This window comes from Pleurodeles waltl, chromosome 4_1, assembly GCF_031143425.1.
Source record: "Pleurodeles waltl isolate 20211129_DDA chromosome 4_1, aPleWal1.hap1.20221129, whole genome shotgun sequence".
Taxonomy (NCBI): Eukaryota; Metazoa; Chordata; class Amphibia; order Caudata; family Salamandridae; genus Pleurodeles; species Pleurodeles waltl.
This window is the reverse complement of record NC_090442.1, coordinates 473266898-473294143: the sequence shown is the minus strand read 5'-3', so window position 1 is coordinate 473294143 and position 27246 is coordinate 473266898. Positions and strand designations below refer to the sequence as shown.

General features: G+C 47.7%; 1 protein-coding gene across 2 annotated transcripts in view; it reads left to right on the top strand.

Moving 5' to 3' along the window:
- Nucleotides 1-27246, top strand: part of METTL25 (methyltransferase like 25) — a 624891-nt gene that overhangs the window by 363508 nt on the left and 234137 nt on the right. For both annotated transcript variants that reach the window (XM_069228758.1, XM_069228757.1), the window contains one exon: nucleotides 9839-9868. In XM_069228758.1, the coding sequence (XP_069084859.1) occupies nucleotides 9839-9868 (30 nt within the window). The remainder of the gene's footprint in view (nucleotides 1-9838; nucleotides 9869-27246) is intronic.

Here is a 27246-nt window from a genome sequence, read left to right as displayed (position 1 = left end):
ATCCCATCTCCTTTTGAGTTTTTCTGGGAGCCCCATGATCATGCCCTTTAATGTCTTGTTGAATCTCTCATCTAAGCCATTCGTTTGTGGATGGTATGGTGTAGTGAATTTATAAGTCACCCCACACTCATTCCACATGTGCTTTAGGTATGCTGACATGAAGTTGGTACCTCTGTCAGACACCACCTCCTTAGGGAAACCCACTCTGGTAAAGATACCAATGAGGGCCTTGGCTACTGCAGGGGCAGTAGTCGACCTAAGGGGAATAGCTTCAGGATACCTGGTAGCATGATCCACTACTACCAGGATATACATATTTCCTGAGGCTGTGGGAGGTTCCAGTGGACCAACTATGTCCACACCCACTCTTTCAAAGGGAACCCCCACCACTGGAAGTGGAATGAGGGGGGCCTTTGGATGTCCACCTGTCTTACCACTGGCTTGACAGGTGGGGCAGGAGAGGCAAAACTCCTTAACCATGTTGGACATATTGGGCCAGTAGAAGTGGTTGACTAACCTCTCCCACGTCTTGGTTTGTCCCAAATGTCCAGCAAGGGGAATGTCATGGGCCAATGTTAGGATGAACTTCCTGAACAGCTGAGGCACTACCACTCTCCTAGTGGCACCAGGTTTGGGGTCTCTGGCCTCAGTGTACAGGAGTCCATCTTCCCAATAGACCCTATGCGTTCCATTTTTCTTGCCTTTGGACTCTTCAGCAGCTTGCTGCCTAAGGCCTTCAAGAGAGGGACAGGTTTCTTGTCCCTTACACAGCTCCTCCCTTGAGGGTCCCCCTGGGCCTAAGAGCTCAACCTGATAAGGTTCAAGCTCCAAAGGCTCAGTTCCCTCAGAGGGCAGAACTTCTTCCTGAGAAGAGAGGTTCCCTTTCTTTTGCTGTGTTGTAGTTGGTTTCCCAACTGACTTTCCTGTTCTCTTGGTAGGCTGGGCCATTCTTCCAGACTCCAGCTCTACTTGTTCACCCTGTGCCTTGCATTGTGCTCTTGTTTTCACACACACCAGTTCAGGGATACCCAGCATTGCTGCATGGGTTTTTAGTTCTACCTCAGCCCACGCTGAGGACTCCAGGTCATTTCCAAGCAGACAGTCCACTGGGATATTTGAGGAGACCACCACCTGTTTCAGGCCATTGACCCCTCCCCATTCTAAAGTAACCATTGCCATGGGATGTACTTTTCTCTGATTGTCAGCGTTGGTGACTGTGTAAGTTTTTCCAGTCAGGTATTGGCCAGGGGAAACCAGTTTCTCTGTCACCATGGTGACACTGGCACCTGTATCCCTCAGGCCTTCTATTCTAGTCCCATTAATTAAGAGTTGCTGTCTGTATTTTTGCATGTTAGGCGGCCAGACAGCTAGTGTGGCCAAATCCACCCCACCCTCAGAAACTAGAGTAGCTTCAGTGTGGACCCTGATTTGCTCTGGGCACACGGTTGATCCCACTTGGAGACTAGCCATACCAGTGTTACCTGGATGGGAGTTTGGAGTGGAACCTTTCTTGGGACAGGCCTTGTCTCCAGTTTGGTGTCCATGCTGTTTACAGCTATGACACCAGGCCTTTTTGGGATCAAAGTTTTTACCCTTGTACCCATTGTTTTGTGAAGAGGCTCTGGGCCCACCCTCCTGTGCAGGTTTTTGGGGGCCTGTAGAAGACTCTTTACTATTTTTAGTTTTGGTTGTCTCATCACCCTTCCCCTGGGGAGTCTTTGTGACCCCTTTCTTTTGGTCACCCCCTGTTGAAGTCTTGGACACCCTTGTCTTGACCCAATGGTCCGCCTTCTTTCCCAATTCTTGGGGAGAAATTGGTCCTAGGTCTACCAGATGCTGATGCAGTTTATCATTGAAACAATTACTTAACAGGTGTTCTTTCACAAATAAATTGTACAGCCCATCATAATTACTTACACCACTGCCTTGAATCCAACCATCTAGTGTTTTCACTGAGTAGTCAACAAAGTCAACCCAGGTCTGGCTCGAGGATTTTTGAGCCCCCCTGAACCTAATCCTGTACTCCTCAGTGGAGAATCCAAAGCCCTCAATCAGGGTACCCTTCATGAGGTCATAAGATTCTGCATCTTTTCCAGAGAGTGTGAGGAGTCTATCCCTACACTTTCCAGTGAACATTTCCCAAAGGAGAGCACCCCAGTGAGATCTGTTCACTTTTCTGGTTACACAAGCCCTCTCAAAAGCTGTGAACCACTTGGTGATGTCATCACCATCTTCAAATTTTGTCACAATCCCTTTGGGGATTTTTAACATGTCAGGAGAATCTCTGACCCTATTTATATTGCTGCCACCATTGATGGGTCCTAGGCCCATCTCTTGTCTTTCCCTTTCTATGGCTAGGAGCTGTCTCTCTAAAGCCAATCTTTTGGCCATCCTGGCTAACAGGAGGTCATCTTCACTGAGAGCATCCTCAGTGATTTCAGAAATGTGGGACCCTCCTGTGAGGGACTCACTATTTCTGACTAACACAGTTGGAGACAGGACTTGAGGGGTCCTGTTCTCCCTATTTAGGACTGGAGGAGGGACATTGGCCTCCAAGTCACTAATTTCTTCCTCTGTGAGGTCATCATCAGAGGGGTTGGCTTTTTCAAACTCTGCCAACAGCTCCTGGAGCTGAATTTTGGTAGGTCTGGAGCCAATGGTTATTTTTTTGATATTACAGAGAGACCTTAGCTCCCTCATCTTAAGATGGAGGTAAGGTGTGGTGTCGAGTTCCACCACATTCATCTCTGTATCAGACATTATTTTGCTAAAAGTTGGAAGACTTTTTAAAGAATCTAAAACTGTTTCTAGAATCTAATTTCAAACTTTTAACAAACTTTTAAACTCTAAAAGACAATGCTAAACAGGGACTTAACACACAAGGCCCTAGCAGGACTTTTAAGAATTTAGAAAAATTTCAAATTGCAAAAATCAATTTCTAATGACAATTTTGGAATTTGTCGTGTGATCAGGTATTGGCTGAGTAGTCCAGCAAATGCAAAGTCTTGTACCCCACCGCTGATCCACCAATGTAGGAAGTTGGCTCTGTATGTGCTATTTCAAAGTAAGGAATAGCATGCACAGAGTCCAAGGGTTCCCCTTAGAGGTAAAATAGTGGTAAAAATAGATAATACTAGTGCTCTATTTTGTGGTAGTGTGGTCGAGCAGTAGGCTTATCCAAGGAGTAGTGTTAAGCATTTGTTGTACATACACATAGACAATAAATGAGGTACACACACTCAGAGACAAATCCAGCCAATAGGTTTTTATATAGAAAAATATCTTTTCTTAGTTTATTTTAAGAACCACAGGTTCAAATTCTACATGTAATATCTCATTCGAAAGGTATTGCAGGTAAGTACTTTAGGAACTTCAAATCATCAAAATTGCATGTATACTTTTCAAGTTATTCACAAATAGCTGTTTTAAAAGTGGACACAGTGCAATTTTCACAGTTCCTAGGGGAGGTAAGTATTTGTTAGGTTAACCAGGTAAGTAAGACACTTACAGGGCTTAGTTCTTGGTCCAAGGTAGCCCACCGTTGGGGGTTCAGAGCAACCCCAAAGTTACCACACCAGCAGCTCAGGGCCGGTCAGGTGCAGAGTTCAAAGTGGTGCCCAAAACACATAGGCTAGAATGGAGAGAAGGGGGTGCCCCGGTTCCGCTCTGCTTGCAGGTAAGTACCCGCGTCTTCGGAGGGCAGACCAGGGGGGTTTTGTAGGGCACCGGGGGGGACACAAGCCCACACAGAAATTTCACCCTCAGCGGCGCGGGGGAGGCCGGGTGCAGTGTAGAAACAAGCGTCGGGTTCGCAATGTTAGTCTATGAGAGATCTCGGGATCTCTTCAGCGCTGCAGGCAGGCAAGGGGGGGGTTCCTCGGGGAAACCTCCACTTGGGCAAGGGAGAGGGACTCCTGGGGGTCACTTCTCCAGTGAAAGTCCGGTCCTTCAGGTCCTGGGGGCTGCGGGTGCAGGGTCTCTCCCAGGCGTCGGGACTTAGGATTCAAAGAGTCGCGGTCAGGGGAAGCCTCGGGATTCCCTCTGCAGGCGGCGCTGTGGGGGCTCAGGGGGGACAGGTTTTGGTACTCACAGTATCAGAGTAGTCCTGGGGTCCCTCCTGAGGTGTTGGATCTCCACCAGCCGAGTCGGGGTCGCCGGGTGCAGTGTTGCAAGTCTCACGCTTCTTGCGGGGAGCTTGCAGGGTTCTTTTCAAAGCTGCTGGAAACAAAGTTGCAGCCTTTCTTGGAGCAGGTCCGCTGTCCTCGGGAGTTTCTTGTCTTTTCGAAGCAGGGGCAGTCCTCAGAGGATGTCGAGGTCGCTGGTCCCTTTGGAAGGCGCCGCTGGAGCAGGATCTTTGGAAGGCAGGAGACAGGCCGGTGAGTTTCTGGAGCCAAGGCAGTTGTCGTCTTCTGGTCTTCCTCTGCAGGGGTTTTCAGCTAGGCAGTCCTTCTTCTTGTAGTTGCAGGAATCAAATTTTCTAGGGTTCAGGGTAGCCCTTAAATACTAAAGTTAAGGGCGTGTTTAGGTCTGGGGGGTTAGTAGCCAATGGCTACTAGCCCTGAGGGTGGGTACACCCTCTTTGTGCCCCCTCCCAAGGGGAGGGGGTCACATTCCTAACCCTATTGGGGGAATCCTCCATCTGCAAGATGGAGGATTTCTAAAAGTTAGAGTCACCTCAGCTCAGGACACCTTAGGGGCTGTCCTGACTGGTCAGTGACTCCTCCTTGTTTTTCTCATTATCTTCTCCGGCCTTGCCGCCAAAAGTGGGGCCTGGCCGGAGGGGGCGGGCAACTCCACTAGCTGGAGTGTCCTGCTGGGTTGGCACAAAGGAGGTGAGCCTTTGAGGCTCACCGCCAGGTGTGACAATTCCTGCCTGGGGGAGGTGTTAGCATCTCCACCCAGTGCAGGCTTTGTTACTGGCCTCAGAGTGACAAAGGCACTCTCCCCATGGGGCCAGCAACATGTCTCGGTTTGTGGCAGGCTGCTAAAACTAGTCAGCCTACACAGATAGTCGGTTAAGTTTCAGGGGGCACCTCTAAGGTGCCCTCTGGGGTGTATTTTACAATAAAATGTACACTGGCATCAGTGTGCATTTATTGTGCTGAGACGTTTGATACCAAACTTCCCAGTTTTCAGTGTAGCCATTATGGTGCTGTGGAGTTCGTGTTTGACAGACTCCCAGACCATATACTCTTATGGCTACCCTGCACTTACAATGTCTAAGGTTTTGTTTAGACACTGTAGGGGTACCATGCTCATGCACTGGTACCCTCACCTATGGTATAGTGCACCCTGCCTTAGGGCTGTAAGGCCTGCTAGAGGGGTGTCTTACCTATACTGCATAGGCAGTGAGAGGCTGGCATGGCACCCTGAGGGGAGTGCCATGTCGACTTACTCGTTTTGTCCTCACTAGCACACACAAGCTGGCAAGCAGAGTGTCTGTGCTGAGTGAGAGGTCTCCAGGGTGGCATAAGACATGCTGCAGCCCTTAGAGACCTTCCTTGGCATCAGGGCCCTTGGTACTAGAAGTACCAGTTACAAGGGACTTATCTGGATGCCAGGGTCTGCCAATTGTGGATACAAAAGTACAGGTTAGGGAAAGAACACTGGTGCTGGGGCCTGGTTAGCAGGCCTCAGCACACTTTCAATTGTAAACATAGCATCAGCAAAGGCAAAAAGTCAGGGGGCAACCATGCCAAGGAGGCATTTCCTTACAGTAAGTGTTTGTTAGTTTTGCAGGTAAGTAAACCACCTACAGGGTTCAAAGTTGGGTCCAAGGTAGCCCACCGTTGGGGGTTCAGGGCAACCCCAAAGTTACCACACCAGCAGCTCAGGGCCGGTCAGGTGCAGAGGTCAAAGTGGTGCCCAAAACAGATAGGCTTCAATGGAGAAGGGTTCCAGTCTGCCAGTAGGTAGGTACCCGAGTCTTTGGAGGGCAGGTCCTGCGGGATGCGGGTGCAGTGTCTTTACCAGGCGTCGGGTTCTTAGAAGCAGGCAGTCGCGGTCAGGGGGAGCCTCTGGATACCCTCTGCAGGCGTCGCTGTGGGGGCTCAGAGGGATCAACTCTGGCTACTGACAGGGTCGCAGTCGCCGGGGAGTCCTCCCTGTAGTGTTGTTTCTCCGCAGGTCGAGCCGGGGGCGTCGGGTGCAGAGAGGAAAGTCTCACGCTTCCGGCGGGAAACGTGCAGTCCTTTAAAAGTTGTTTCTTTGTTGCAAAGGTGTTCCTTCTGTCACAGGCCCCGTCTGGTGGTAAGAGCAACGCAAAGCAAGGCACTTCACCACCCAGTGTATCCAGGCAGTCCCACCCACTGGTGACCGCCGGGGGCCTGTAGGACGTCTTCAAGGTGCAATATATGCGTATGCACCTTGTTTATACTGTATTGCAGGGCTTCCGACCATCTGGGGAGCTCGGGGGCCAGGAGGTCGCAATTTGTAATTCCTGGCAGACACAGATCCCCTCCGGTTGCATCTAATGCCATCTAGTCAGTCCTGGCCACCTCCCAGTTTTATTGGGCTTTAGTTGTTCCGAGGCCCTCACTGAAGATCCTGCTTCCTTTTTGGTTGTCGACAGGGCTGTGCACATCAGGCAGGTTGATGCCAAGTTCGTCAGAGGCCCGCTAAAGATGACAGTTCTGCAAGTAGCCCCCATGCCACCTGAAGGCCAACAGCCAAAGTCTCCACTGCGGCTGGGCAAGTTGGCGGTCCTCTTCTCATGCAGCACTCCAAAAAGGATGAGTGTTCTCCGTGCTGCGATCCTAGCCTGCGCTGGAGACTGCAGTAGCAGTGGTCTTGGGCTGACCCGTACAGGCCGTGATCACCACCCTCTGCTCTCGCTCATCTCAGGTCTTCCAGCTAGCAGTTAGGCACCACCCAGGAGCCCCCCGTCTGGATGAGGTGCTAGGGCATGCAGTTGCAGCAGCAACACTGTCATGGGTGCAGGATGTTTATGGCTAGGCCCGATTCAGAACGAAGCCTCAGCACAAAGCATCCATTCATAGAGCCCTCTTGGCCACATGCCCTCCCCCCTCTTTTCTCCTGTCATCTAGTATGGATTCTCAAATCCAGCTATGTATTTCTGAATCTGTTATGGTCTGAATGGCTGGCTAGCTTTCACAAAATAATTTCTGTTGTATCTGCCTCTGCCTGAACACCTTTTTGGGGAAAATTGAGAAATATAGAGAATAAAGGGGTCTCAGGATAACCATAAGTACAATTTTCTCTATGTTTTTAGAGTCAATGTACACACCCTCTTTCTCCCACCTTCTCCTTCCTACATTTGCTTCCATGGCCCTTCAGCAAATTTGAGAAAATGCGAGGTAGATCGACAGTGGGTAAAGTGAGCTGAGACCGCAAGAGTTGTGCAATTCAGCATTGGTGATTATTTTGTTTTTGCAAATTGGTTGGTCCATAATAAAACACCAGATAACTAATAATCCATTCACCAAATCTGCACCAACGTTTAAAAAAAATACTCATAAACCACAGAATGATTTTTCAAAATCTTGTGCAAATATTTATCATAGCAGCGGTGTCGAAGGGATCACAAAAATTTCATTTCCCATTTGAAATAAAAAAAAGTCTGCACATTTAAATTCATTCAGTAATAACTAAGAAGATCAAAGGAGAAGAATCTAGGGCTATATTGCCAGCCGAGTTCATGAACCAGTACATGAATCTCGGTTTGAAGGTTGTATCATAGTTGGTTGACAGAGATACTTTTTCCCAGCAGTCATTTTGAGGTTTGAAATTCACCATCTGATATCAAAGTTATCCAAGTTCTGTGCTGTTCTTTTAAGAAATGGTGATAACTAAGGCCTGAAAGGCAGAATCTCCAATTTACAAGTGAAAATATGTGAAGAATATCTCGAAGGTAGGTATTCAATAGGCTACTCACCCTTTTATCAGAGGTCCAATGCCTCAAATCCCTATGGCCAGAGGTTCCTTTCCACTCCTTCCCTCTCCGGTTGTAAAGTTGCAGCTAAGGAGATTTTGCAAAACAGCAAACCCTTTTAACCTTCTTGGCCTAACCAATGTTATGTTCAACAACCCAATCCTTGCTGCAAAAGCCTTCTTGCCACCTGCCATGCCACTTTGAAGCTCCCAGCCCTTGCCCAAGAGCTGGGATCAATGTGTATGAATCTTTGTTTCTTCCTCCATCTCACATTGCACATTGACTAATGCATATATTTGCTGTTCCGATCCTCCTTTAGCCACATGTAGGGCCCGATGTAGGTAGGTCTGATTTAGCAAATCGGATGCAGAACGGTGTCTCAGACACCGTCTGCGAGTCGCTATGGGGTCGCAAAGACCCACCTCATTAATATTAAAGAGGTGGGTCGCGTTTTGCAACCCCATAGCGAGTCCCTGAACTCACATGGATGGTGGCCAGCTGAAGACAGAAGATCTCCATGTCTGTGACTGCTTTTGAAATAAAGCTTTTTTTTAATTTATTTTACAGCCAGTTTTCCTTAAAGGAAAACGAGTTGCAAAATAAAAAAAATAACGAAACCATTTGGTTTCGGTTTTTCAGAGTAGGCAGTGGTCCATCGGACCACTGCCTGCGGTTAAAACCCCTTTTTGGCAACATTCACTAGGGGGAAGGGGTCCCCTGGGGATCCCTTCCCTTTTGCGAATGGGTTACCACCAGTGTGACACTGATGGTAACTGCAAATTGCTTTGCAACCGCATTCGTGGTCACAAAGCAATTTAGCATAGCGATGCGAGTCACAAATAGGAAGTGGACACAATTTGCGAGTCGGTACCGACTCGCAACTTGTGAATGAGCATCACAATCAGCATTTTGCATGGCGCAAACTGCGATTTTCGCAGTTTGCACCATGCAAAATGCTTACTACATCTAGCCCTTAGTGAGTGGTGGGAGCTGGGCAGCTGACAACTCCTATGGTGTCATACAAAAGTAGGGACACCTATAAATGACATAGGAATGTGTGCCCTCCCCTGTAGAGAAAGAAAACTACCACCAGCATTCCGCCAGCCCAGTAGTAACAAAAAGTTGCAAGATAAAAATGAAAAAATTTACAACCACCCACGGGGCCATCACTTGTGTGTGAAACAAGGTTTATGGGAAGTCTGGCGTCTGCAGAGCTACAGAGCATGTCATTGTGCCATATCCGGTGCCCAGAGACAACTAGTAATGACCAGAGGCGGTGCCCTGGTGACTTTAAGTACCAAGGGACTGGTCACTTGGTATGCCATTGGGCACACCTTGTACTCAAATCCTGCTACGCGGGGGAAGTGTATTATATGGAGAGGTACAGTAAAATGCTTTACCTTTTGTTTAAGTATATCATGAAAAATCATAATGAGTTTACCATCAAGTAATTTCAAGCAGTCGGCGTCTGGAAAGTCCCCATTAGGAAATTAATAATGGAGAAAACCTACATCCATATCCAAATACTCTTTTTCCACAACTGCCGAGTCTAACCTATATGTTAGTACTTATGCAAATATTTAGCATAGTGTATCCAATTGTCAACATTACAATTTAACCAACGTGTTTAAAATTATGGTGTTATATGATTTTGTTATGCTAGAAATGCAGTTTCAAGTTTTACTCAGCAAACATTCTATAATGTAATCTAAATATTAATTTCTGGCAGAACTTGAAAAGGCAGACTTCTTAGTTTGACTGAATTCGGTAAACATAGAAAATGATGCATGAACTGATGAAAGCCCTAATAAATACTAGCACTTTCAACCACGCAGCCTTATTATGTATAAAATAGTGTACGCTCTAGGTCGTCAGTCGTCAGTCCTTTGTATTTTGTTTGGAACCATCTGACAAAACATTAAGCATATTATCTGTTTCATTTTTAAGGCTTTGGATCGAGTTGCTGTTGGCCAAGGAGTAAGTATTGCTCTTTCGTATAGCATTTATACTTAATCATTTTATGCGATGTTTTATGCTTGACGACAAATGAAACAGATTGTTAGTGTGCATGCTACATTTTACACGCTTTAGTGGTAATCTTTGTATAAACTGTGAATAATCCAGTTGGGGATTTTTTTTTTTGTCTACAGGGCTAAACTATTACCTTTTTTGTTTTGGCTTCAAAGTTAACTGTTACAGAAGTAATAGCAATTGTGTACCTTTTAGGATTATATATATTTTTCCACCTTGGATGCAGATGGATGGTATCACAGAAAATGAAATATTTTGTTAATTATAAATGACGTTTTGAAAAAAGGATATTTTTTAAGTTTATCTTACGTAACAAGTTCAAATGTGTGCTTTGTGTAATTGTTAATTTTGTTGTAAAATTCGTGTTTTATATCACGAAAGAACACTATTGTAGACCGGCAAAACATCATGGTACTTAACTTCTGAGTGTTCTGAAAACTCTCAAATTGTTAGAGGAAAGTGTCCTACAATTTCCTTGTTCGGTAAGATCTTTCCATTTTTTAAAGGATGATATGCATTTGGGGACTTTAGGATCTCTTTCAGCCATACTCCAAATCAATAGTCAGGGTCAGACTCAGATAGTTCTCATGTAGATATAGTAGTATTTTTCCAAGTTATACTGATGCCCTCTTTCTATGCCAAGCACCATGCTTACTTCAGAAAAGGTTAGAGATCATTGATTAATGTAATAATACAGTTCAATTTGAGTAAATAAAGTGTTGGATAGCCTGTTATGTAAACATTCAAAAATAAATAAATAGGGGATTTGGCTGTACTACCAAGATAGTGGACATATCTAGATGAGGCTCCGGACTCTCATGCCAACACTAATCGATGAAAATGGCATCAGAATGCATTAAAGGATGGAGGTGGTGGAATGTTAAGGGACATGGAACTCTGACTGGAGGTTTTGGACACCATTCCCAAGAGGTGATCTAGTGAGGAGTTGAACCGAAGATGTAGGTCACCTCAAAAGGCTTATGGGAATGAATAGCAGTCTGATGCAGCCAGGTTTAATAATTGTGAAGGCAGAAAGCCGAGGGAGAGGGCAAGATGGACTCTTGTGAACCCGAGAAATGGAGGCCAGGTGGCTGGAACTATGGGAGTGGGTTGGTAGCTTCAGCACCACTGACATAAAACACATAGGCCCTCATTATGACATTCGCGGTAAATCCCACTTAACTCCATGCTGACTGTCACCAGCATACCGCCACCGCGGCGGATTTCCATTCACCATATAATGACACATGCACACCAGTCCGTCAATATTCAGCTACAGACACAAGTCCGCCACACCAAAAGTCAGTGATAAACTGGGGGTATCTAAACCCATGCTGGTACGCCGACACAACAACGCCCATCGCATTATGACCCACAAATCACCACGGTGGACATTCAACGGCGGTAAACCATTGGCAGTACATACCGCCGCGCTCAAAATGGACACACGCAATCAAAACAACACCATATTGGACAATTCAAACAACACACGCCTGACACCCATACACACACCACACCCACACACCCACACCACTATAAAACACACACCCACATTACCCACAGCCCTTTACCATTGCAAACCATTGCACGAGACTGACACCACGACCACAGACAAAACCAGAGCCACACACTACTCACACCTATACACCACTCACGTACCCCACATCACACACCCGAACACACTACCCTACACACCCTCACCTACACACCTCACACAACACCCATGGCACCACAAAGACATCCCCAATTCTCAGAGGAGGAGCTAGGGGTCATGGTGGAGGAAATCATCAGGGTAGAGCCTCAGCTATTTGGAGCGCAGGTGCAGCAGATATCGATAGCTAAGAAGATGGAGCTATAGCAGAGAATCGTGGACAGGGTCAATGCAGTGGGACAGCACCCAAGAACTAGGGATGACATCAGGAAGAGGTGGAACGACCTATGGGGGAAGGTACTTTCAATTGCAGCAAGACACCGACTCGCTGTACAGAGGACTGGTGGTGGACTCCCACCTCCTCCCCCACAACTAACAACATGGTAGGAGCATGTCTTGGCAATAATGCATCCTGAGGGCCTGGCCGGAGGTGTAGGAGGACTGGACTCTACTAAATCAACTCTTTACTACTATCAGCCCCCTACCTGCATGCCATCACATACCCTCACCCTCACTCCCATCACTCCACTACCTCCCACACACCCCACCATCACATCTCACTCATCCCAGTGCCAAGCCCTGCATGCCATACCAATGCATGGACACCTCTTACAGCCCTGCATTAACACCTATCACTAAAGCATGCACACTAGAGAGAATCAGCTAGCCCACCACATACCAACTTACACAAGTGAAAGCTGCCAGGGCAATACAACCAAAGCAGGCAAGCCACCGATGCACAATATGTCACACACAGTAACAATAACACATCATTTACTTCCCCACAGGTATCCCAGCCTATGTCACCGGAGAGGAGGTGCCAGCAATATCCAGCCCCCCAACTGAAGAGGCCCACAGTGATGATAGCAACTCTGGTCACCTGGATCTGGATGACCAACCTGGCCCATCAGGGACCTCTGGACAGTCAGTTACCCAAGCCCAGTCACAGACCACCACAGAGCCTCCCCGAACTGGAAACACCACCACAGCACCCACCCAGGGTACCCACACCTCTGTAACCAGGACACGTCAATCAGCAGTGTGTCCACCTCCACAGGGACCCCAGGGCACACCTCATACCATGACAATTAGGGACCTGGGGTCAGTGGCAGTGTGTACTTGGTTCAGGGGACAGAGGCACATGACAACAGGGAAACTGGGAGGAGTGCTGTTCACCAGGGAGAGGACAGGCCCAGGGAACCGACTCTCTAGGAGGCACTTGCAGAGATCCTGGGAGCCTACCAACATTCCCAGGACACAATGGGCCAGACCCTGGACAATGTGCAGGAGAACAGGTGGCTGCAGGAGGGACAGTACCAGGGGATCAGGGAGGACTTGCAAGCCATTAACACCACCCTGGTCTCCATAGCAGGGGTACTGGCAGACATGGCCAATATTATGAGAGAGGCAATATCTCACCAGCGGGCCCCTGCTGCTAGCCAGACATATGAACACCTTTCCACCTCTGCTGTGGCTAGTGGCCAGGAGGCCCCGCCACAGGACTCACAGGCCTCCTTTCCCCCGCAGAAGGAGAACCACCCCGCAAACATTCCCTGCGATCCAGGCAGAAGCCAGAGACTATTGCCAAGACCCCGCCAGGAAATGAGACTCTCCTGATTGTTACCCTTGTGTCCCACCCTGTCACCCTGTCCACTTTGAACTGCCATTGCTCCCCTTTCTATATCCTCATAGACAATGCACCTGTGCTACAGACTGGAACTATACCCTGGAATTCCCTCCATCATCACCCCATCCCATTGCACTTGCCCCTCAATATATTAGCACTTCAATAAACACCCTTGGAAAAAATAGAAGTATGTGGTATGTCACATGTTTTAAGTAAGTATACGTTTAACCACGTACACACATTGCAGTTCAACTGTACAGTAAATAAGAACGTATGAAAGACCTGTAGTTGGCCGAAGTAATCACACCAGGAGCTATTGTGAGGCTCCAACATCTGGAAATTGAATTGCCAAAGGGTACAGTAAGTGGGCATAGAAGTGGGAAATAACAGCATGCCTGTGCCAAAGAAGTTCAAAATAATGACAATGAAATGTGAAGTAACACTGTCTTACCTGTGTGTCATTGGAAATATGGTCAGATCTCTGCTGTTCTGTTGTCCTCATCCTCATCCTCTGCCTCCTCATCCTCACTGTCCACAGGGTCCACTGCTGCCACACGTTCATCTCCAACCTCCTCCTCCTGCAGAAAAGGCACATGGTGTCTCAGGGCCAGGTTGTGCAACATGCAGCATGCCACAACTATAAGGCAGACCTTTTTGGGTGAGTAGCACAGGGATGCACCTGTTAGATGGAGGCACCGAAACCTGGCCTTCAGGAGGCCAAAGGTTCTTTCTATGATCCTTCTGGTTCGCCCATGTGCCTCATTGTAACGTTCTTCTGCCCTTGTCCTGGCATTCCTCACACAGGTACATGCCAATGGATCTTTAAATATCCTCTGCTGTGGGACGGTAGGTACTGCCTTTCAGAAACAAATCAGCCAAAACCTGATGCTGCTGTTCTTCACATGACTTGGTGTTGTGTGACGCGTAGGCAGAGTGGAGAGTTGCAAAAAGCGGTGAGCGGACCCCCGCATGAAAAGCAGTGAGTGGACCCCCGCATGAGGACCCCTGCACGAGAGGGCGTTTCACGGCCTCTTTTACATAGTTTAAATCGCCCCCGCCCCGGTCCCATTTTCACGAGAGCAGTCGCGTCTGGGGAGCACAGCGGTGTTGTCTGGACGAGTCGGACAGCCAGTAGTGCAGCAGTGGCTGGGGGGGCAGATTTTCTTGCTGAAATTTCCTGCCTGCCCCCCCTCTCCACCACCTGGCTTTCTTCAGGCTCCCCTTGGGCAGCGTTTGCTGGCCTCCGGCTCCTGGGCCTAGTGGGCTCGTGCAAGGACTTTTGCTGGGTCAGCTTCTTCACTCCACTCTACGACAGACGGCCCATTGGTGGGGGCCGCACAAGAGAATTCTTGGCCTGTGCCAATAGGAGAGACGGTGGTCTAAGACAAGTGTTTGACATCCTGTAAGCAGGGCTAAGTGAAGGTGTCGGAGTGCACAAAACTGTAACTTAGGCTGTAGGTAACCGGTTTTTGACAGAGGCGGCTGGCATTAGGCCAGTGTGGCTTGTCTGGACCGTGTTGCCTTGCTCTTCCTGCCTCCTCCTGCCCTTTTCACTCATTCTAACCTAAACAGGTCTCCTTTACTCCTTTCTTCATTCCAAGTCTGCAAGCCTTCAAGTGGAGCACAGATATCCCACAACAAGGGCTGCAAAGTGCCTCCTTGAGGACTTACTTACTTACACTGAGTGACATTATTTCCTTCCCTGAGCTTCCCCAGATTTGAAGGAAGGACCTTTGGAGCTTGTCGTACTATGAGGTCTGGTAAAGTAAGGAAGGAGCACCCCAATTCCCAAAAGTGCAAGAAATGCCGTTGTGGCATCGATGTGGGTAATGCTGCCTCGCATTCCCTATCAGCCTCTGAAAAGTGGACTTATCCCCCTTCACCCACTGTAATTACAGTGGCACCTCCTCCACCAGTTTCTGATCCAGCTAGTTCAGCAATTTTGAAGTCTTAACTTTCTGTTGTTCATACGCCGTATCCATGCTCCTCGAAGCTCCGTGAGTCTTCTCTTCTGACTTATTTTAAGGAAAAATCTAAGCTGGAACTTTTGGCAAATGGGGAGATTAAGCCGGAGCCAGACCGGAGTGTTCCCATGGAGCCTGCAGTCACTGATGTTTTAGCTACTGCTTGTGGTTATTTGACAACAGCGGCACAAGTTCATCGCCTAGTTTCACCCGCTTCTTCCCAGCTATCATCTCAGGATGAAGTGAGCCATTCTCCACCCCATGAGGGCCAGCTGGCCGCACTTTTGTCAAAACACGAACTTTCACCAATTATTATTTCCAGTGACCATTCTTTCAATGCAGGAGAGTGGGTGATACCTTCAGCGGCCTCTCCAGCAGTTTTCCATTGGCTGGCTATGCAGTATGGGCTGGCTGTAAGCTGCCACGACTCCCCGCAGGATCACAGCATTCCCCTGCCAACCAGCCCCCCGGCAGCTCAATTGACCCGGAGTTCAACCGGCAGCATTCATCCAGTGTTACCAATAAGGTCTTCTAGCGGGGCTGTTCCCAGTCCACAAACTGAGTTCACTAAAGGCGAGCTCAATGACCAATCGTTCCTTGACCTTTCCTGTCTTCAATCCAACCCTGTGCCCTCGCCTATGATCACGGTAACTGGCTCTGCCTGGCCTCAGCTTTTGCAAACTCTCCAATCCACTGTGCTACTCTGAACTATCACTCTGACAAACTGGACATCCATGTTGATCTGCTGAATACATTGGCCTCTTATGTAGCTGGTATTGCTAATCAATAGAGCACAGACAAGCTCCAATTTTGTGCAACCAACATGCTGCTGCTCTCCACACCTTTTGATGCCTTTCATCTTAGTTCGGTTGTATGTGAAATCAAGAGGCTACCTTCAGCTCCTGTGCCGGTGCCCTCGCCAAATCTAAGCTCCTCCCTGATTTGGCTCGGGAGCCCACTCAACCAAAAACATTGGACAACTATGTTTTTCCAGTCAAGAGTGCAACCTGCATTAATCTCCCTTGGCCAGTTGCTACTGGAGTCGGGGAGCATGTCATTGCAGCCAGCTGTGCTCCCATGATCTCTCCTTTACCTGAAATTGAGACCACAGTGGCTGCCTCCTCCAATTTTCCCTGCATTCCTGCACAACCTGTTTTAGCTCAGCCAACGCCTTCAGGAGCTGATCCCGTGGCTCAACATCCATTGAGCAAGAGGAAAAAAAAAATACTCCGCAAACAACGGAACAATAGGCGGAGCCAACCCCCTCAAGGATTTCCAACTAATGCCTAACCATTGGTTCGTCCTGAGGCGCAGCAGCTCTTGCAGTTGCAGGTGGCCCCCAGGGCGACTTCACTGCCCAATCCCTTGTTGACCTCACCCGCTGGCTTTCCCCTCCTGATTGAGCCTGCTAAGGATCCTCCGGCTGGCACTATTGTGCAGGAAACTGAACTCCTCTTCAAGGACCATTTGATCTCGGCTGAGAAAGGCAACTTAGGCAGTGTGTCGGTTTCGGTAGCCCCACACTGGGGTAGTGGAGTGCCTGTTCGCCCTGCCGCTACACTGTTTGAATCTAAAACTGTTTATAGGAATTATGATGGTGATGTTTTGGATTTTTGTTCTTCCAATTTCCTCAAGCTGCCACCTAACAACAAAAGCAGCCTTCCTGTAATTTTACCATCAAGCCTCCGGCCCGTCTCTTCCAATGTTCCAGCCTTGCGGGGCCCTGCGGGTCCATTCAATGTAGAGGAACAGTTGCAGCCTTCATTCCCCCTGTGTCCCTTCATGACTCCACTGGAACACTCAATTTTTAAACTTGTGTTTACCCCCGGAATACCGCTCCAGGGTCTCTCATGACATACTGAATATGGGGCACATTTTAAAACTCTTTAATGCCACCCTCGATCTTAACTACATCGGTTCTGAGGACATTACGTTTATTGAATTCTTGGACTCTAGGGGCCCCACCCAAGGGACTCCACCCTGGTTTCGTTATTTTCTGCCCCAATAGCTCAGTCAATTTTTTCTGAGGGAGATTTATTTCTCTCGTGGGGCATCACAATAACTCCCTATAAGGAGTCTGGTTATCCTGTGTTACTATCAGTATCCCAACGTTCATCGGCTCCCATAGTATTGAAGCCCTTTCCAATCTTGAAAAGTGCCCTATGCAGCACTTCTACTTTCAGTGGCGCTCCTCATACTGGTTCTGGTTCCCAGGAGTCTTCTAATTGGGATTTGTTGCCATCTACCCTTTTGTATGGGTGTCCCCATTGACCCCTACGGGTGGGTGGTTCTGTACAAACACCTGGATGTCTGTCCTTATGCTCATGGAACATCAACTGGGTTGTGCACAAGTTTGCCTGGGCTTACCTTTTAACATTTTTGAACAGTCACGATGTAATCACCCTTCAGGAAACCTGGGCTGAGCAGAGTTGTCCGCTGCCAGGGTATTTAGAAATATGAACATCTGCCCATAGAATGAGCAAGAATGGCCGTGCCAAGGGAGGATTGGCCATCTATGTAACTGTTAAATTAAATGGGAGAATTTTGCCACTGGTTTGGGATGATAACTGGATCCAGGGGATTGTCATCAGGAATGGGACCGCGCAGCAGACCCTCACAGTAATTAATGTCTACATTGCTCCAGGAACAAAGGAAAAAAGGGGCAGGGTGTCTCGACTGATGCAGATTGTGGGCAACTTAGTTGGGGAATACCCATGTGCTAATTACCTTATAACTGGTGATTTTATTATTCAGGAGGCTCTTGAGGGTCCCTATCTCGGTAATTAATTCCCAAACAATTGAGGCCTCTGGGTTGTCTGCATTGCCCGTTGGGAGAGTACCTAGTAATGCACCTTAACAGCATGGGCTTTAAAATTTTGAATGGCAGTTTACGTGACGATTCCCCCCCCCAACCACCCCACCCCAGCGGACAAGATCAGATGGTCGATCCCACTCCTATTTAAACTATACCATTTGTAATATTGAACTGCTTCCTTTCATCAAAAAGTTTCTGATTTCCTCCCGGAGTGAGAGTGATCATTGTTCACAAATTGTATCCATCAAAACTAGATTTCCTGTACACAACGTCATGCGGGCAGTGGGTGGCGGTGTTTGCTCTGAGTCACTAAAGCGTATAAAATGGAATGCTTCTATTGGCTGTATAGTATTGACTGAATGTATTAACTTTTTTTACTCTGAGGGATCGGGTTGTGTGTCCTCAATTAAGTTATGGGTTAAACTCTCTTGCCTTTTATGGTCAAGGTTTCATCAATCTGTGTGTAACTGGGCCCCATCCCGGTCCTTTGTCATCTCCAGGGGAACCAGGATTCTAAAGAAAGTGCATAATAGACTAGCAATGGCAATTAGAAAAGCCCTTATTCTGAGTGTTTATTTACTAAATACAAGCAACTGAGGAAAGATTATAGGAAGGCTGTTTACAATGACCATCAGACCTATTTAATCAGTTTTGGGTTAAACTTTTAAGTGCAAGTAAAGATCCAAATTCCACAAAATTTTGGTCCCTTATCAGCAATCTAAATAGCAACCAAAGGCGCATTGGAGTCGTCAATATTTCAGAAGGAGCCTGGACGTCTTACTTGACTACCCACTTCTCCGCTAGCGAGCAGGATGGTAAACTGTTGGATGAGGGGGGCCATAGTTCTGCTCCTGCTTTGTTTACAGGGTCTTCAATTCCGTCACAGGGAGTGAAGAAGTTCTTTCAACTACGTCTCCCCCATATTATCTCGAGGTCTAAGCAATTTGGAACCCCCAGTCCCAACGGCCTCCCACAAGCACTGTTCAAACAGGATCCTCCTTTTTGGGCCAACCATTTTGTTCATCTGTTCGAGCACTGCCTCTTGAATTCAACAATTCCTGAGTCCTGGTGTGGTGCCATCCTTCAACCTCTTTATAAAAGCGGTTCAAGGTCAGACCCTGCCAATTTTAGGATGATAGCCCTGCTGGACAATGAGGCCAAGTTCTATGCTAGCCTTTTGTTGCAAGATCTTCGTGCTTGGGCTGAATCAAAGGCTTTAATTCCCATTGTCCAAACAGGGTTTTCTGCTGGCTCAGGTACTTCGACTAATTTATTAGCACTATCTATTTTGATTGACAGGGCGATTTGACGCTGAATAGTTTTTTTGTGGAATTTAAGGTGGCATTTGATCGGATCCCCCGGAGTGCCCTGTGGGCCAAATTACAAAACTTGGGCATCCCTCCAGTACTCCTGGGTGCTATTATGGAACTCCATAAAAACACCTGGGTCCGTATTAAGCTTGGTAATGGGTGCTCCCTCCTTATAAAAATTCCCACCACCCGTGGTGTGAAACAGGGTTGTGTACTTGCTCCCCTTCTTTTTAACCTGTTCATTGCAGACATGTCAACCTCTCTTGACGCTGTCAACTCCCATCCCCCCAAGATTGGTGGCTTTAGGCTCAGTCATCTGCTTTATGCCGATGAACTTGCATTATTTAGTTGCACTAAGATTGGCTTTTAACGGCTGCTTTACCAACTTGCATCTTATACTTCCGTGAATCAATTGAAAGTTAATTTGCTTAAAACAAAAGTGGTCTCCTTTGGAAGGAAAAAACATTCGGGCTTTAGTTATTATAAAAGCTGTAAACTTGTTTCCGACAAATATTTAGGGGTACACTTTGATTCCAGGGACAGTTTTGTTAAACATAAGAAGGAAATTGAACTCAAAGCTGTGGCACTGCAGGTGGCTTTCTCTAAATTATCTAAAGTTTTAAAGGGGCCAACCCTTCTTCCCCTAATGGAAGTTATGAGAGCAAAGATTATCCCTTCGCTGGCCTATGGTCAAGAAATTTTGATGGGCAAAGGCTCTTGCCTATTAAATAGGCTGGTCAATAAAATCTACAAGTGAGTCTATCATATTCCGCGCCTGGCTTCACCCGCACAGGTACGGTTGGAATTTGGGCTTCTGGATTTGGTGGCAGTTGGTGTTGGTGCTTTTTTGAAGCTTTGTTAAAATTGCGTCAGGCCACGGACAGTCATCTGGAGGCAGTCTTGTGGCAAGAAATTAGTGAGTCGAAATTGAAGGGTACTTATTCTTATTTCTTGGTTGAATGAAAACGGCGACTAGATGCCGGTGATCTTTGGGCAAGTAATCCCCCTATTCTCTATTTAAACTAGATGTACAGGGAGTGCAGAATTATTAGGCAAGTTGTATTTTTGAGGATTAATTTTATTATTGAACAACAACCATGTTCTCAATGAACCCAAAAAACTCATTAATATCAAAGCTGAATATTTTTGGAAGTAGTTTTTAGTTTGTTTTTAGTTTTAGCTATGTTAGGGGGATATCTGTGTGTGCAGGTGACTATTACTGTGCATAATTATTAGGCAACTCAACAAAAAAAATATATACCCATTTCAATTATTTATTATTACCAGTGAAACCAATATAACATCTCAACATTCACAAATATACATTTCTGACATTCAAAAACAAAACAAAAAAAAATCAGTGACCAATATAGCCACCTTTCTTTGCAAGGACACTCAAAAGCCTGCCATCCATGGATTCTGTCAGTGTTTTGATCTGTTCACCATCAACATTGCGTGCAGCAGCAACCACAGCCTCCCAGACACTGTTCAGAGAGGTGTACTGTTTTCCCTCCTTGTAAATCTCACATTTGATGATGGACCACAGGTTCTCAATGGGGTTCAGATCAGGTGAACAAGGAGGCCATGTCATTAGATTTCCTTCTTTTATACCCTTTCTTGCCAGCCACGCTGTGGAGTACTTGGACGCGTGTGATGGAGCATTGTCCTGCATGAAAATCATGTTTTTCTTGAAGGATGCAGACTTCTTCCTGTACCACTGCTTGAAGAAGGTGTCTTCCAGGAACTGGCAGTAGGACTGGGAGTTGTGCTTGACTCCATCCTCAACCCGAAAAGGCCCCACAAGCTCATCTTTGATGATACCAGCCCAAACCAGTACTCCACCTCCACCTTGCTGGCGTCTGAGTCGGACTGGAGCTCTCTGCCCTTTACCAATCCAGCCACGGGCCCATCCATCTGGCCCATCAAGACTCACTCTCATTTCATCAGTCCATAAAACCTTAGAAAAATCAGTCTTGAGTTATTTCTTGGCCCAGTCTTGACGTTTCAGCTTGTGTGTCTTGTTCAGTGGTGGTCGTCTTTCAGCCTTTCTTACCTTGGCCATGTCTCTGAGTATTGCACACCTTGTGCTTTTGGGCACTCCAGTGATGTTGCAGCTCTGAAATATGGCCAAACTGGTGGCAAGTGGCATCGTGGCAGCTGCACGCTTGACTTTTCTCAGTTCATGGGCAGTTATTTTGCGCCTTGGTTTTTCCACACGCTTCTTGCGACCCTGTTGACTATTTTTAATGAAACGCTTGATTGTTCGATGATCACGCTTCAGAAGCTTTGCAATTTTAAGAGTGCTGCATCCCTCTGCAAGATATCTCACTATTTTTGACTTTTCTGAGCCTGTCAAGTCCTTCTTTTGACCCATTTTGCCAAAGGAAAGGAAGTTGCCTAATAATTATGCACACCTGATATAGGGTGTTGATGTCATTAGACCACACCCCTTCTCATTACAGAGATGCACATCACCTAATATGCTTAATTGGTAGTAGGCTTTCGAGCCTATACAGCTTGGAGTAAGACAACATGCATAAAGAGGATGATGTGGTCAAAATACTAATTTGCCTAATAATTCTGCACTCCCTGTAAGAAGGCTTATTCAACTGTATTCGTATCACTCAGACTGTTCCCGCCTTGTTCAACGGAAGCATGCCTGGGCAGTAATTGAATCCTTTAAGCCAGGTACGTCTGCTAGCTTTTTCTCCTGCTCCTAAGGGTTTTGGTTGAAAAAGGCCTTTATGGCCTTAAGCATGGGCGATTATGATTTTTTTTTTTTTAAATCTACCCCAATGGCACCTATCCTCCGGGGAAGGTGTGACATGCAGAGGCTGTAGTAATGTGGACAAAACTATTGATCATGTGGTTTGTCTGTGCCCAGCTTTACTAAAGGAGCATAGATTTTTGCTTCGGAGCAAATGGAACGAACTGTGAATTCGCTCCTATCGACAGGCTATCATCCAGTCTTTGGATCCAGCCAACCCAACGCTAAATGTGTTATTGACTAAATTTATTAAAATTGCACTATCTAAATTCAGTGGCACTGTGAGCAACTAATAGGTATAATCGGAATCTCTTCCACGGTCTTGCCATATTGCCAGTTATTGGTTAGGCTGTGGAGTTCCAACTGCATATATTGGTATTTAGTGTAATTACTATTTAATGCACCATGCACTTTAGGGCTGTGCCTTATGTATTTTGATTTTTATGCATTATGTGGGGTTCTGGATGTGGGCTTGTTTTATATTTATATCTCAGGATTATCTTATATTTCCAGGCAGGAATGTCTTCTTTTAATATGTCAAGCGTTTTTAAATCAAGCCGTGTTTTTAGCATGAAATTAGTTTTTGATTGTATTATTCTCGATTGTTTTTTTGCCTTTTTGTTGTATTGGATTTTATAATCTGTACAATAAATTAGTCATTCATTCTAATATGCATTGACATGGGAGATGTACTGGTCCTCCAAGCACACCATCTGTATATTCATTGTTCATTTTGACGTGGGGAGTAGGGGGAACAAATGCAATATGTGTTCTATCATTCGCACCAATTATGTTGGGGATATGTCCTTTTGCATAGAAGTCAGCCTTCACTGTGGCCAAATCTTCCACCTGGGGTAATACAATGTAGCTGCACATGTGTATAATCAGGGCAGACAATACTGTGGTCAGCACTATAGAGAACATTGGCTGTGACATTCCTGCTGCCAAGCCCACTGTCTCTTGGAAAGAACCAGTTGCCAGGAAATGGAGCACTGTCAGAACTTGCACAAGAGGGGGATCCCAGTGTGGTGACAGATAGCAAATATCAGGTCAGGCTCCAATTGGGCATATAGCTCTGTGATTGTGGCCTTGTCCATCCAGTCTATAGGTGAGTATTATGTGCCTGTCCTCCATTGTTGCCAAGTCCACCAGAGGTCTGTACATGGGGGTATGTCTCCATCTCCTATTCATCTGCAGCAGTAGCAATCTAAGGGACAAAAGAGTGAGGAGCCAGTCACAAACCGAACAATGGTGCATCAACAGTACGATGCATGCTGTCAAATTGTAATAGGTCAGTGAGAATTGTCCTGTATGTCCAAATGTAAACAGTGACGCAGTAATTATCCAGGGCCTGCCCCCCCTCTGAAATGGAATCTGCCTGTCCTGTGTGGAGGGACAGGTGGAAGTGAGGTAATTCCGGTGACATTGTGCGCCATTGCGGGAAGCGGTTCGGAACCGCCATGCAACTCCTCATTGGTTAATATTGGGACCTATGGGTTACAGTGGCCAATGGTGATGTATTGTGGTGGTGACGGTATGCCCCGCCGCGGACGTCTTCGCCATTTTCTATCTGATTACTCACTTTCTACCTGATCTTCAACAGGAGAGGACCTACACTGCATGTGCTGCTGTGACCTGTGTCTGGAACCTACCATGGCCCGTGTAACTGGGGAAAGGGCCCCTGCCTTCACTTTGGAGGAGTTGGAGAGACTGGTGGATGTGGTCCTACCACAGAGATATGGTGGGCACTAAGTCTAACATGCAGGACTGACAAATACTATTTTCCTGTGTGTCTTGCCTCTGCAGGTCAGCGCCCAACAAAAGAAGGGAATATGGATTGCCATCGCCAAGGACATGCAGACCCTAGGGGCCTATGGCAGGCAGAGCAACCACTGTCGGAAACAGTGGGAGGACCTGAGACGCTGGGCATGGAAGAAGATGGAGGCCCAGCTGGAGATGGCCTCCCAACAAGGAGTGGGTGCCTGTCGAACCCTGACACCCCTGATAGCCTGCATACTGGCGGTGGCCTATCCAGAGCTGCATGGGCGCTTGAGGGCATCACAGCAGCCACAAGGGGGTGAGTACAATGCCCATCATTACAACTTACACATGGTAGGGTGGTATCCAACCGCAACCTATCCCAAGCATACAGGCAGACAAGCATGCATACAAGACAATACACAAGAGTGGCACAGGCAAACACAAGCACCACACATCATCCCACAGGCACTCACACAAACATCATCCAGATGCAGACATACCAACATCCACTGTTTCCACTGTGTCCGCCGCCTCCTCCACCTTCCTCCCAGTTCCGTCTACACTCACACCTGCATGCACTACATCCTCATCCACTACCAGCATCACCACCACACCTAGCAGAACACACACCTCACTGGCAGACACCTCCACAACAGCCATGCACACGTCCCGTGTCCTCTCCCACTGTGTCTGTCCCCTCTCCTAAAGTACACAAACACAAGCACTCAGACACCCATCAGCCATACACCTCACAACAGCAACCAGCTCATGCACCCAAAATCAGCAGACACCTCCTACAACCACTCCCTCTTCCTCCACTCCCAAACCTTCTCCCTCTTCCCACCCCAGTGTCCCTAAAAGCTTTTCCTATCCACCATTGACCTCTTCCCTCCCCCTCTGTCCTGCACGTCTGGCCATGGTGACAAAAACCCAGCCAAGCACCTCAGCCACCCAGTCCAGGGGCCCAATAGTCACCACACCCACTTGTGGTGGGAAAGGATCCAGGGCACATGTCCTGAGGGTGAAGGAGCCTGCACCAGGCAGCCTCAAGGGCATGGGGCCTGCCCCAGCTGCTGCAAGGAAGACCAAGGAACCTGTCCCAGCTGCTGCAAGAAAGACCAAGGAGACTGTCCCAGCTGCTGCAAGGAAGACCAAGGACCCTGCTCCTGCTGCTGCAAGGAAGACCAAGGAGCCTGCCCCAGCTGCTGCAAGGAAGACCTAGAAGCCAGCACCAGCTGCTGCCAGGAAGACCAAGGAGCTAGCACCAGCAAGCAGGAAGGGCAAGAGGTCTGGGGCAGGAACTCTGACGGAGACCTCACCACCAACCATGGTTGTGCAGCCATCCGAGGCTGCAGGGGTTGGGCTGGAGCTTCCCCCCCACCAGCAGCACCGCCACCTCCAGTGGGCAGCCATCTGAGGCTGCAGGAGATGGGCAGGAGCATCCCCCCACCAGTGGCTGCAGCAGCACCACTACCACCACTAAGCAGCCGTCACCACCGGTGGACGGTATGTAGTCCAGCCTCCATGGGCTGCTGTGCGTCCTGGCCCCTGCAAATCCAATGAGTTTGTCACCCACCTGAGAGACTGTGACCTTGCACTCCCCAGGATCAAGAGCACAGGGCATGATGTCCCCTCCAGAACCAGTGGGTAAGACACCCACCAACCCCAGGCTCCCCAGGATGAAGAGCACAGGGCACGATGTCCCCTCCAGAACCAGTGGGTAAGACACCCACCAACCCCAGCCTCCCAGGATCAAGAGCACAGGGCACGATGTCCCCTCCAGAACCAGTGGGTAAGACAGTATCATGCCCAACACTCTCTAGGATCAAGAGCACAGGGTATGTTGCCCACTTCAGAGCTTGTGGGCAAGTTACCCACTTGAGAGACTGTGGCCTTGCACTCCTTAGGACCAAGCACAGGGCATGTTGCCCCCTCCAGAGCAAGTGGGGAAGACACCCACTCTAGAGACTTGCCTGGCACTCTTCAGGACCAACCACAGGGCATGTTGCCTCCTCCAGAGCAAGTGGGGAAGTCACCCACTCGAGAAACTGTGGCCTTGCACTCCCCAGGACCAAGCACAGGTTATATTGGCCCCTCCAGAACCAGTGGTATTGTTCCATCTCCCGGCTGAGGTTCCCCCCTGTCCTCCGTCCCCTTGAGGTTCCTGCCTATTTACCAACTGATGTCCCTGCAGTGTTCTCTCCGTGTTGATGCAGGTGACATGTGGGCCCTTGGACTTTGGCCTGTGGCCATGTGGCCCACACAACCTGTGGACTGGGAAGTGTCCCTTGAACTGTACAATTAAATATTTCTCTAACATTGGCTAAGTTATTTTTCTACTGTGTTGATCTTATTACATTCACATTAGTAAATTCATTTTGTCCTTGCATTATTCAGCCGATTTGGGGGGGATTAATTGTTTTCTTGTGCATCTGGTTGTGTGTATGGTATGTGTAAGTCGGGTGTATGTGTTGCGTGTGTGTGTGTGTCACTCTTTTTCCTCCCCCTCTCCCTTGTGTGCTAGGTGGCTGTACTCCCCGTCGTCGCCTTCGCTGTCGTTGGTGTTCGTGGTGGAGCAGCACGTAGAAGATCATGGCAAAGACATGCAGCTCGGGCTCCATGGCGGCGTGGTTATTCCCTGTGTCTCTAATGCTGAGTCCTTTCACTTCTGTGCAGTGTTTGCGCCAGGCTTTTGATGTAGTTGGTACCGCCCCGGAAAAGATGGCAGATTGGCATGTCTTAATAAGATGGGTGGAAAATTGACTTCCGCCTGGCTGTAGGCAGCTACCACCATGGTGACTGTTGTTTCCACCCTGGCTGTTGGTGTGATAAAGTGGCTGTCTCTCTGGGATCTTTCTGCCATGGTCATAATTTGGGGGTAATTACCGCCAACTTGTTGGTGGAATTACCTCCACTTTTACACCAACCGCCAGGGTTGTAATGAGGGCCATATTATTATAGGGTTCAAATGGAGGCACAAATCACATGGAATGGTTTGTGAAAGAGGAGGAAGGGAGACATTGTGTCTTATTATAAGCACAGTCCTCCATGGAATTCTTTATACCAAGCCTCATGTTCATAGGTGGACTCCAATGATATGACTCACTCCTACACGATCTGCACAAGAATTGGAAATCAAACAATAACAGGACCTGGAGGAAGTTCACAGAGGTATAGAGGAGATAGTAGACACACTGAGGCGAGGTGTGGACTAGGTGGGCTAGCAATAAATGAACCTTGCCAGAGGCCTGACAAGGGAGTCAAAAAAGAAAGGTAGTGTTAGTGACCCTCAGCGTAAAAAAACACCTCACATGTGATAGAAAGATTTGGAAAATAATGCAAGAAGGGACAATACTAGGATGTGGAATATGATTGAAGATACAGCAGGTATCAACTTTGTCACATGATTATTCACACAAGTACGGGGTC